Source organism: Corvus brachyrhynchos, unplaced genomic scaffold, assembly GCF_000691975.1.
Source record: "Corvus brachyrhynchos isolate BGI_N302 unplaced genomic scaffold, ASM69197v1 scaffold14, whole genome shotgun sequence".
In the NCBI taxonomy this organism is placed as follows: domain Eukaryota; kingdom Metazoa; phylum Chordata; class Aves; order Passeriformes; family Corvidae; genus Corvus; species Corvus brachyrhynchos.
This window is the reverse complement of record NW_008239110.1, coordinates 19,306,422-19,318,748: the sequence shown is the minus strand read 5'-3', so window position 1 is coordinate 19,318,748 and position 12,327 is coordinate 19,306,422. Positions and strand designations below refer to the sequence as shown.

The 12,327-nt window shown below is 40.7% G+C and overlaps 1 protein-coding gene across 1 annotated transcript; it reads left to right on the top strand.

Moving 5' to 3' along the window:
* Positions 1–420: 420 nt before the first annotated feature.
* MAS1 (MAS1 proto-oncogene, G protein-coupled receptor) lies at positions 421–3,542 on the top strand. The gene is made up of 2 exons (XM_008637862.2): positions 421–607; positions 2,348–3,542. Exon 2 carries the CDS (start codon positions 2,385–2,387, stop codon positions 3,372–3,374), a length of 990 nt encoding a protein of 329 aa, XP_008636084.1. The 5' UTR covers positions 421–607; positions 2,348–2,384; the 3' UTR covers positions 3,375–3,542.
* Positions 3,543–12,327: the final 8,785 nt, after the last annotated feature.

The following is a 12,327-nucleotide window of genomic DNA, read 5'->3' as shown; positions in this document are numbered from 1 at the left end:
TTCTATTTCTTTCCTTCTTTTTCATTCTCCCTCTGTCCTTCTCACTTTCTTGTTTTCTCATATAAAGAAATATAAAACAAATTTGCAAATCAACTTTTATTTTTTTAGATGGCATGTGGTGGCACAGTTCTAAATTGAGATTTTTTTCTTTGGATCTTAACATCCCCAAATAGATTTTCTACTCCCTTCATGTTTGTTTGTTTAAACTAGGTCTCTTGGTATTGTAGCAGCTCAGGACAACTTTCCATATACTGCCATTCAGTTCCCACAAGAGTTAAATCCCAGGCTTTCAGCTAGATGAGTTGCCAGTTACTGAGTGATGCCATTTGAAGCTCAGCCTCAGATGATGAGCCTGGAACCCTTTATTTGGCATGCCTCAGACTTTTGGAGCAATGGGAGGACTGCACACTTCTTTTTGAGTCATGGGCAGAGTCACTATTCGCTCCCCCTTTTACCAAACGCACATGGTTGGAGAAGGTAACCTTCAGCTTCTTCAAGGAAGTTCTTCAACAGCTTCAAGGAAATCTGAACAAACCATGGATGTATCTGGAAGGAGAGGATTCTTTCCATCCTCATCTCTGAATGCTGTCATGTGGGAATGACCTTAGTAAGTCGAGAACTTTTTCCTCCTTGTTTTACTCTCCAGAGAGAAAACTCCTTTTCTACGGTGATACAAACTTGCTTGAGTATTTTCATACTCCAAGTCTTTTTTTTTCACACTTGAGTATTTTCATTCTCCTTTTCCTTTCCTATTTGTTTTAACTCTTGAAGTAGTTTCTCCTCTCCTTTTTTCTGTGAAACTTTACTATGCTTCCAGCAGCACACTGTTTGCGCACCTTCCCTCTGCAGTTTTTGCAGAACACTGCTTGGGAGGCTCGCCACTCATTCTGGTCACTGCATTCACTTGTTGCACTCACTCTCAATTCTCTACCACATCTCCAGCTATGTTGTTTGTTGCCTTCAACTGTCTCAGGTGGTGGCATGGTCAGCATACAGGTGGCATCATCATTAACATTTTTGCACAGGTTTAAATGCCAGCAAACCCTGAGGCTTCCCAGGTTGTTTACAGAATGCTCATTCTTAAGACTGTGATTTCCTGTCTTAAGGAGCTGTTTTGAAACCAGGAAATGCAAGGCTTATGAGAGAACAACTATGACTGGGGTGAATGGCTCTCTTCAAATAATCATTGCAAAAGTTGCCCCAGTAAAACTTCTTTACCTTGCATTCAATGTTCTTAACTACTTGAGGGTATGGGTAAATTCTCATTATGGCATGTTAATGAACAAGGTAGGTTATATGGATGAACCAAGTCAGCTAGGTAAGCTTATTGTCAACAATTAGTTCCTACAAACATCAGTAAATCCAAAAGTGTCCTGAATGTGACTGTGTATCATCACAGGGCAGCTGGGAAGTTAACAGGGAATGGGGTATGAAATATTTGTATGAAAATCAGCTGAAGCCAGTGCTACTAACTGTCTGTTATGAGAAAAAAGGAGACATACAAAAGGAGAATTTACCCCATAACTCAGCAAAACAACAGTTAAAACCATTATAACGATGACAGGGAACCTAAACAGCTTCTGATGATGATGATGATGATGAAGATGAACATGATGTGATGAACAACATCTCCCTGTGATGGGTTAGATTTGTAATGTTTGCAAGATACCTACCATCGTGCTATATGTAAACATGGTTAAATTATGTTATGCTGTGATAAATGACACCTAAAGCAGGTAAGAAATTGTTTCCTCAAAACAGTGGCATTTTGCCTTCCCTCCACCTCTGTACTTGGAGGGAATACAATGCTGAGAAACTACATATTATTTTTACTTACGTAATTAAATCCCTTTCTGGAAAACTGATGTTGGTATCATTTTTTTTTTTTAAACCAAAAAACCTATGAGACAAATTCACTTGAAATGCATATGTTTAACTTAAAATTAATGCCATTAGCTTCAATAGGAACTGAAGAGTCCTGTCTGGGAACAATCCAGGGCTCTAACAAAAACCATCAATGCCATTTGTCATGACTACATCATGAAACTGCAATGATTGTCCAAGAGCTCTTTAAGAGCATCTCTTTAGCTGTGGTGTAGCACTCACAGGCTGAGCCCCTTAGAGAAGGTGGCTCAGGATTTCTGCTAGCATGATGGACTTAGTGATCTTTAACATTGCCAAGAGTAGCTCCCAATGGGTTTTAGGTAGCATCAGTATATCAAAGCTGGTGTTCCTTTTGCAAACGCCTTCATGTATGACCAGAAATTGAGGGTCCACAAAACAGAAGGAAAAAGGGGGAGGGGAGGAGCACACAATGCTCACAGTATATTTTTATACATATTTGCAGAAGGAAGAGCTGTGCTATCCAAACTTGAGCTTTCCCCATGGATGAGTCAAACATAACGTTTCATCCCAGCGAAGGCACAGAGAACATCTCAATGCACAGAAACATTTCTACACAGGAAAGGGTCTGGGAGATATTGACCCCACTTTGGGTAATTATGATCATCTCCTTCCTGGGTTTTTGTGAAAATGGAATTGTCCTCTGGTGCCTCTGCTTCCAGATCAAAAGAAACCCATTCACTGCGTACATCACACACTTGTCCATTGCTGATATCTCCTTACTGCTTTGTACATTTATTCTGTCAATTGAGTACATCGCTGGTTTTGGATTCGCATATGGTTTTTACTATTATGTAACCACCACACTATCAATTGTCTTCCTTCTTGGCTATAATACTGGTCTCTATCTCCTGACAGCCATCAGTATTGAGAGGTGTCTGTCTATTGTTTACCCCATCTGGTACCGATGCCACCGGTCACAGCACCAATCGGCAATTGTGTGTGCAATTCTGTGGACTCTGTCTTTTTTCATGACAGTAGCCGAATATTTAACATGCAAAGATGATTCAACCAAGGAACAATTCAACGATGGCAACCATTGCCAAGCACTGCTCATCTTCACATGGATCCTGACTTTCATGATCTTCATTCCTCTAATGATTCTATCCAGCCTGATCCTGGTTATCAGGATTCACCGTAACTCCCTGAGACCTCATTCGTCAAAGCTCTACATCATCATTGTGGCCACAGTCATTGTTTTCCTCATCTTTGCCATGCCTATGAGGCTGTTGTATCTTCTGAATTACCACCACTGGTCATCTTTGCTCAGCCAGCAGAACCACGTCACCATTGTTCTCTCCACCGTTAACAGTAGCATCAACCCCCTGGTTTACTTCTTTGTAGGAAGCAGCAAGAAGAAGAGGTTCAAGGAGAGCCTCAAAGTGGTCCTTAGCAGAGCACTCACTGATGGGTTGCGGCCAAGAAGCCAGGAAGTTGGCATGAGTTTGGATATAGCCGAAACAATTTTCTAAAGCTTAGGGGGGAAACTCTAGGGGCAAATAATTGGACTAAAAACATTTAATAAACCACTGCAAAACTAAAGTATTTTTCTTCCACAGAATATAAAAAGCAGTGGTGAAATGGTATCGTTATCTTTGGTGGGTGAGCAGTGGAAAAATATGGACTAGAATAAAGATAACTTTTATTTGGGGTTTTTTTTTATTTTTATTTGTATTTTCTTAATTATTCAAACACATGCTACATCCTGATGTGACTATGCCAATCAAAGATACCACAGTGGAAAAGAGCTAGGCCAACAGAGAATATAAAAAAAGAACACAGAAATATTTTATAAATAGTGTGACATTTATAAAAGCATCGAGCACCCATAAATGCTATTGAAGTCATCAGGGCCTGTGTGCATTCGCATTTTTAAAAGTCAAACCCACTAAACACAGGATTCACGTTACATACTGGGATTCAGTTTCAACTGTTTCCAGCTTGTTTAAGTGCCCAAAAGAGCTGGTCCCTGGGGGAAACAGAGGAAGAAATCCACGTATGAGAGTAAGTCCCCACGCATAGCCAAGCACATAGGGCCTAACTTTGATCTAGCAAGACATTTAAGTATATATTAAATGGCCTAATTCATCTGTCATTAAGGGGCTACTTCAGAGTTTGTTTTCAAAGTATATGTTGCATAATTTCCACTGACATCAACTCGTCTCTGGGTCCTTGGATAATTCAGTACTTGACACATAGGAGTATCTGGCAACACAGGGGTGGTGTCAACTCACAGAGGGCTTTTGCCCTAATTATGAAGGGTGGGGCTGGCTTATCCCCAAAATGTCAGCATTCCTGTAGGTTTAGATATTCAAGGAGTCTATGAGAAAGTCAGTCCCAACATTTGCTGTCCCAGCCACTTAATATTTATCTCTTCTCTGGAGAATACATTCCCTGTGTGACCTCTCTGTTTTATAACAACCAGTTTTGGAAAAACAGAAAAAAGAAAGGTGCCTCACACAATGAATGACTGGAGCTACACACCAGCCACACTGTTCCAGCTGCCTGCCTCCCTCTGTTGTATGCCAGGGTACTGGGCCTGGTATTTTGTGCAGTTTAATTCCCACACTTGCCCAACTATAGCCAATCTGCAGAGGACAACAGCAAAGAGAGGATGGGGCCAGATCAGCTTTATCACACTCAGCATGGGAGATCTCGGCAGTCAGAGCACTGTGGCACTTGCAAAGAGACAGACATTTGCTTCTGGCCCCCATGGAGCTCCTAATTTAGCAGGAACTGAGACCTCCCCTCACAAGCAAAAGCAGCATCTTCAGTTTCCCGCCAAGTTTCCATTGGAACACTTAATAGCTAACTGGGGAAAGAAAAATACAACCCACCCCTCCTTTGTTGAAAGACTGCCAGTCCTGGAATAAGGAAGATTGTAGGTTTAGACAGAGGACTGGATGGGAATTCATGTAGAGCAGAGATCTCAGAAGGATAAATATTCTTTTTACGCATGTGCCCCTTTCTCCTTACATTGAAGTGTTACAATGCATCTTGTAGAAAAGACTTGGGAGAAAGAAGAGGTTACCCTTATGTCTTCCTGAGTCCCTCACTCCATCAAAACCTTTATCTATGACAGCCCCTCCACTCGTTCCAGTTTTTGTCTTTGAAACTCTAGTCCCAGGCTTGTCACCTCTACTGGTTCGGGTGGTAGATGAGTGGAGTCTGCTTCTCTCTCAGCGCAGAGATCTGCTGTGCTGCTGGAATGACACATCAGCTGAGCAGTGCCCCATTGCTGATGGGGAGGGCAGGATAGGGCAAGCAGGTCTATGGACACCTTGTGAGGGAGGGCCAGAGGGAAAGCGTGAGTGTGATGTCCACATATATGTGTCATGTGTGTGCATGCAGCTGCTGGGGGCTGGGGGACTGTGGGGAAATTTGTCAACACTGATAAATGCCATAAACTTCAATAGTAGAGTAGATCTAGCCCCCACCAAAAAAACCCCAGAGTTTGCTTTAAAGCCATTCCCTACCCTTACCTCCAGACCCTTTACAATAACTACACGGAGAACCAGAGAGAGGGGCAACTTTGCAGGAAGTATCTTCAAAACATGCTTCTGCTGTAACCCCACATGTAACCCAGTTCTCTCAGAGTGATTCAGGTGAGGCAAGGCATATGATTTACAGTGCTTAAACATATCCAGATTATTATGACAGGCTTGGGTTAAGGATCACTATGCATGCAGCCAGGGCAGTAGATCTGAAGAAGCAATAATATGCAGCAGGGCAATCTGGGTGCTTGTGAGCTGAATAGGTGCTCTAGGACTTTTAGCTTCTTACCCCTTTCCACCTTGCCATGCCTCCGAATGTTTCAGATTTTGGACAACTGTCCATAGATCAGTTCACAGAGCAAAGAAGATTAACACTCAGCATGAGATGAACATCCAGAAGGACAAATGAGAATGAACATCTAACAGTTGAAAAATTATTAGTGTTTCCCAGTCAATAGACAAAAATAACTTAGGGATGTTCTTTCTTCTTTATCATAGCACCTGGTGACTGTTCTCTGTGCATACAGGCTGCATTACAAGGGAAACGAATAAGCACATGATTCCATGATTTAAAAAAAAAAAAAGACAGGGAAAATGTGACAATTTGTTGCACAACAAGGATGTGATTCTCCACCAGCTTGCATTTTTAAAAATTATTTGCAACTGTGGGAGATATTGAAATACCATTGTGCAGATCAGATGGTGTAAGCACTCTGTAGTGGTGTAGAACAGGAAAGATCATCTAGTGGGTCAAGTACCAGCCATGGAGCTTAGAGATGTGGGTTCTGTTTTAATGCAGTATTTGCATTTAATTTTTCTGTGCCACTCTTCCCTGCCTATAAAATGAGGGTTATAATATTTTGCTTCCAGTGTTGTACTTTCACATTTGCACTACAGACACTTCAGAACAGCAATTATCTCTTGGTTATCTCCTGTAATGTCTGGGGTAATAAGGACTTAATTTTGCTGTGCAGTCAGGACAAGGAATTATTCAGGAAAGTAATGCCCAGTATAGAGCTTACTTTGTTAAAGCTCTTTTACCAGGCTTCTGATCAACTTGATACTAATGAATGTTGTAGGATGTAAAAATATGACTAGAAATACAGGGAGGGAAGTCACTCCCCTAGGCACAGAAGAGTTTTTGCTCTTGTAGCTACTGACTGGGTAGAGAGGATGATGTGGGGCAGGCTGCTGTGCAGTTTCAGGCCCAAAATGATGCAACGAGTTTATGAAGCAGCTTTCCTCTATAACTCACAGACTTTCTGAACGATCCTTGTGACAACAAGGGCAGAGAGGTGAGGAAGAAGATATTGCCCAGTTAAATTCTAGCCTGGAGTATAACATGGGAAATCCTCTAAAGGAAGCTGAAATGCTTCTCAGTTGTACTGTTCCCTGTACACAACAAACTTCCCTTTCCTAGTGTGAGAAGAATCCACGAGTCCACAGCATTCCCTGGTAAAATGCCTCAGGTCATTTCATGGGGTGAGTATAGGTAAGAGGGACAGTTCATTTGCAGGGTCCTCCAAAAAACCCTAGACAGATTGTCTGGCTCCTTATGCACCTCAGAAAGACTCCTTCTCAAGCCCTCCCACTGTGCCAGTCTCAGGGAGAGCATGATCCACACACTGGGTTTTATGAGCAGACATTGCAGTGATGATACTGGCCAGCAGAAGATACTCTCAGACGGTACGAGGTCAAGGGAAAGCAGAAAATCAGTGTGAGCTTGTTTGTAGCTCACACCATAATATGCTGCCTGCCATTTGTGTATCTGCTGCTTCTCTTCCCAACCCCATGCAGAAATAATTCATCAAAATCCACTACACACGGTTTCTAGCTACCCATCCAAGAGGAAAGCCAGTTTGCTTTCTATTTGGTTGCCCAGGCACTTGTGTGATGTCCACATGGAATTGTTTTCTTTTCCAGTTGACTCACACAAGCCTGAAAGATGAAGCACCAGGATCCACATTCAAACGAAAGTATTGTAGGTGCAAAACTTTGAATTCAAAGAAGAGGTACTGAGATAGCCTGCATGACTCTAATACTTCTCCCTTGCATATAACCATTCCATTTTTAATTATATGATTGCAACCTATTTTTTTCTCCAAACTGGACTCTTGCCTCATTAAATACACAAGACTGGACCTGCTGCTGGTTTAGTTAAGTATTTCTAGAGTCCTCGCTTCAGTTGTTTCAGAAATACAAAGGGTAGGAAAGGGGAGGGAGTGGCTGTCACTGTATCCATCTGGCCCCAAATCCTGTCTCCAGCAGTGTCCAGAAGCGGATGCCTACAGAGGAGAAGGAACAGAGCAACCACGTATCACACTTCTTTCTCATCCTCTCCAAGCCTTCAACAGTTATGAGCTCAGAAAGACTTTGGTCTAGAAGTCTTTATACTTGGTAACTTTCAATGGATTTCTCTTCAACAAAAATGTCTGACCTCCATGGAAGCCACATGGGTTTTTTTACGTCCTCAACACTTTCACAGTAGTATTTCATGGTTACCATGAATGATTGTCTTCAGGAACAGGAGAACGAAATTCTTACTTGGATTCCATCATTCTAACACCACTAAGCAAGATGCAGCACAAAGCAACTAATTTTTTTCTCTCAGAGCTGGGCAAAAAGTATCTCTAGAATTGGAGTAACTTCTAACTATTTATTTCTTCTGTTAAGAATTTGCTTTATAAAACACATGAGTCTTGAAAATTGGACATTATAGCAAATAAACAGCAATTTTAATGATAAAAGTTAACAGACTTTTGAGGTAACAAATAAATTAAAATATATTTATAGAATCAGTATTAATAGGTATAGTCTACAAAGATATGTAAAACTTTTAACAGCTAAGTGCAGGAGAGGGAGTGAACACTTTGGTGTCACTGTTCTATCTTAGAACAAAACCCCATTTGCTTAAATGCATTAGGGGAGGGTGTTTTACATTTTATGTTGTCTTTGGTCTATCTGGATTTATTTTTTAACTCAAAGGGTGACATGTTTCAGATACAACTTTTTTATATTATTTATAGGAAAAAAGTTCTCTTTGTTACAAGTGAAGTATTTCAGATGAACGCATATGCTAAGCTCAATGATAATACTACAGTTACATACTTCAGCAAAATGTACTTATTTTGTGAAAATAAATATATACAACCAGTACTTTTTGTTTTGGCTAATTTTGATTATTTTTCTTTCCCTGGGCTTGGCCTGGAATGGACCTGCCCTTAGCCAAGGGACAGGCTGAGCCTGTCAGACCAGTGTCTGAACAGTAAACAACATCTCTATTGCTAACCTTGGCCTGGCTGAAGTCCTCTGTAAATATAGCTCTGCTTACTAACTATATTCTCTATATTATCACCTCTCTTTTGGTTCATTTATCTGTTAGCATATATAGCATTTCAGTACAACACTGGCCTCTGTTTCTTAGCAGCATTCAGTGTGGAGACACTTTTCTCTGTACTTTTCTCTGTCCAGATTTGATGCCACCTCCCAAAGCATCATTCAGCCACTGCATGTGCCATCCTGTGGGTTCTCCCTTGTTTATTCCCTGTGGCAGAAGACTTCAAGCCTACAGCACAGCTACTTTAACTCCTTGGGCAGACAGAGTGAAATATATGCCATGCATCTCTCAGCTTTCTATCCATCTGAGTTTCCTGCTGTGTACTCCACTCCCCTTCAGTTTCATAATTCACGTGAGGCCTGTAAAATTTTGCAGAGATTTGATGCCTCCTACCCTGTCTATTCAGAGTCACTCCAGCCATCATGTTCTTCTCTTGGCCATGCTCATGACATCATGTCCCTCCTGTAGTACTAACAAAATGCTGCCAAAAGGACTGAACAAGCTTTCAGCATCACTGCCCATCATCAAACAGCATCAGTCTCCTCATTATCGCTTTGTGTGGAGCAGCAAGAAAGAAAAGACACAGAAAATCCCTCCAAGTAGTTTTATTGAGTGCTTCAAAGACAAATTACTGCTAGCTCATGAGAAAGCTCCAACACCTGTTTCAGAGAGCAGGCTCTGAGGCTTGAGCACACATTAAACATTGAGAAGGTAGAAGTTAAGACAAATAATATACAGAGAATACTATTTTCTCTCTTGTGTGGGGCAAACCTTCTATCCTATTTTGGATGAGAACATACATGGTATTTCCTAATATTACTTTATTTCAGCTGCTAAGGCAATAACTGTCTGATAATATCAATATTTATTACTAGCAATTTTTCCACCATGGTGTTTATTCACTTCAGTAAGGGTGAACTGTAAGATTTCCTTCCCCATTATAATAACAGCTATCATATCTTTAAATGTCACATCAATACATGAAAAAATGCCAGAAAACTCTTCAAGACAGTTGTCATTCCATGTCTATCTGACGCATGTTTCTTAGCACATTCACTATCATATTTATACATGTTCTGTTCATTTTACTCTGGCTCTGACTGAAAAAAGGCAAGGAAAATCTGGATTACTGCACTGATTCAGATGACAATATTACAGATCCAAAACTGTGCAGTATGGAGATCTCCTTCTGGTCCTGTGATCCACGTGTGCAACCTGTTTTTATGATCTAATGTGAATCTCTAATTGAACCATTTATTCAATACTGTAATGGCTTACCTGGGCCTTCATGTATACACTGATACTTATTTTTCTCTACCCTATCTCCTTCAGCAACTTGTGAATATAAAACATCCAGGGCAATGTGGTATCTATTATGAAAAAAACGATTGTTACTTTTCTTCTAAGTAAGTTAATATGTAACCTTCTTTCTCCTACTTCAGATATCTTAAAATATTTTACAGACAAATGCAATGGAAATAAAATGCATGTCTAGAAGAAGTTTAATACTGGCCTAAACATATTTATGAAGGAGGCTATAAAAACAAATATATATGCATGGACAGAATATATAATCAGAATACATCAATAAATTCTAGCAAGGCAGGGTGATAGAAGAACCACCTGAATAAAGTATACCACATATTTTAGTTCTCCACAAATAGCGCATTATACAAGAAATTTCTTGTTCAGTTCTTTTCCCTTGAGAGGACTATGAAGAAAAAAAATGTAGGTTGAGCCTTAATGCTTTAAGCAAAACCAATTTGGTAATTTCTCTGCTGTGTATGAAGCTTGTTAATTTTTAAGTGTGATCCTGAAAATAGCATTGTGATTTTAGTGCCCTTCAGCTACATGGGAAAGAAATCCCATTACAAAGAAGCAGGAAAAATACAGCAAACCAGAAATTTATCAGCTACCTTGTAACAATCAAGAAGGAACAGATGACAACTTATTTCCTTATATAATACTACTGAATTAGGTGAAATAACTACTGAATTAGAAAAAGAAATGTTGCCCATTGTCTTAGAATAAAAATACAACATGATAGAGCAGTAAGACTTCCAGATGATTCATTTATTCACTTCCGCACAAGATACCTGCAGGTTTTTGCCATGGTGATAAAGTGGTCTTTACATATCTTGTACCAGCTTGCACTTCTTCCAGCCAAGGATCCACAGTTGTTTTCAGCTACTCTAGGCTAGTGCTGTGGCTTAGACCCAGCTGGAAACTAAGCCCCATGAGCCGCTTGCTCACTCCCCTCCAGTGGGATGTAGGAGAGAACTGGACAGGTAAAAGTGAGAAAACCTGTGGGTTGAGATAAAGACAATTTAATACAGAAAGCAAAAGCCACGCCACAAGCAAAGCAAACAAGGCATACATTCACTGCTGCCCATAGGCAGGCAGGTGTTCAGCCATCCCCAGGAAAGCTGGGCTTCATCATGTGTAACAGTGACTTGGGAAGACAAACATTGTCACTCCAAACGTCCCCCCCTTCCTCCTTCTTCCCCCAGCCCTATATGCTGAGCATGATGCTGTACGGTGTGGGATACCCCTGTTGTCAGTTGGGGCTGGCTGTCCTGGCTGTGCCCCCTCCCAACACCTTTTGCACCCCCAGCCCTCTGGCTGGTGCGGTGGGGTGAGAGGCAGAAAAGACCTTGATGCTGTGTAAGCCCTGCTCAGCAATAACCAAAACATCTCTAGATTATCAACACTAATCTTCTAAGCCACAGCACGAAACAGTGCCCTTTTCAGTGCAAACACCAAGTATGAGTACAGCACATAAGGACTTTCTCAACAAGACAAAGATTTCACATAACGTCAAAGTGTTCAGACAAAGCTGATGTTCTTTTACAGTATCATTGAACAGTATCAGCTAGATTAGGAAATGTCATTAATTATCTCTCTAACTGCACTGGGAAGCCTAAACCTAAGTCTGCAAAACAAGGTCATCAGGGACAGTTTTCCTCAACAGGCTTATTTTAAATTGTTATAAAGCAGGATAACTCCTCACAACAAACCAGAAGGTAACTCTTATCAACAGCTTGCCTTTAAAAATGCTAAGGACAGTAGACATAGAACAGAAAGAAGTAGAAAGCTTTGGAGAAAGGGTGAAAGACTGAACAGGCAGCAAAAAGAATAAAGTAATTCAGAAGTAATGGCAAGGGGCGTAATCTTAGGAAGACTTAACTATAGTATGGCAAGCAAGAGAACAGGAAAGAAAAAGTAACTACCCAGTGAGTGGCACATCTGTATTTTGGGAAAACTGCGCAGCTCCATGGAAGAGCCTTATGAAGTTTTCATGAAGCATAAAAGCAATTACTTTAACATACTGTAGCTTACAGATAGAAATAAACTGTCCAGACCTCACTGGAGAAGGAACTTCCCACAATCAAATTTAAAACAGCTCTGGATGCTGAAAACTTTTTTGTTCCTATTATTGAAAAAAATAGAGATCACATATGAGTGTTAAAGGGAACTGAGACAGTAACAGTAAAAGTGTGCTGCCTCTCAGCCAGCCTGAACTGCACAGCTGATAGTGACCACATGAAGCAAGACTGTGAGTCAGAAGAACAAGAAATGATGCAACATTTGACA

Bases quoted from the DNA above. Each gene is read 5' to 3' on its own strand.
- MAS1 (XM_008637862.2), top strand. From the start codon at position 2,385: ATGGATGAGTCAAACATAACGTTTCATCCCAGCGAAGGCACAGAGAAC.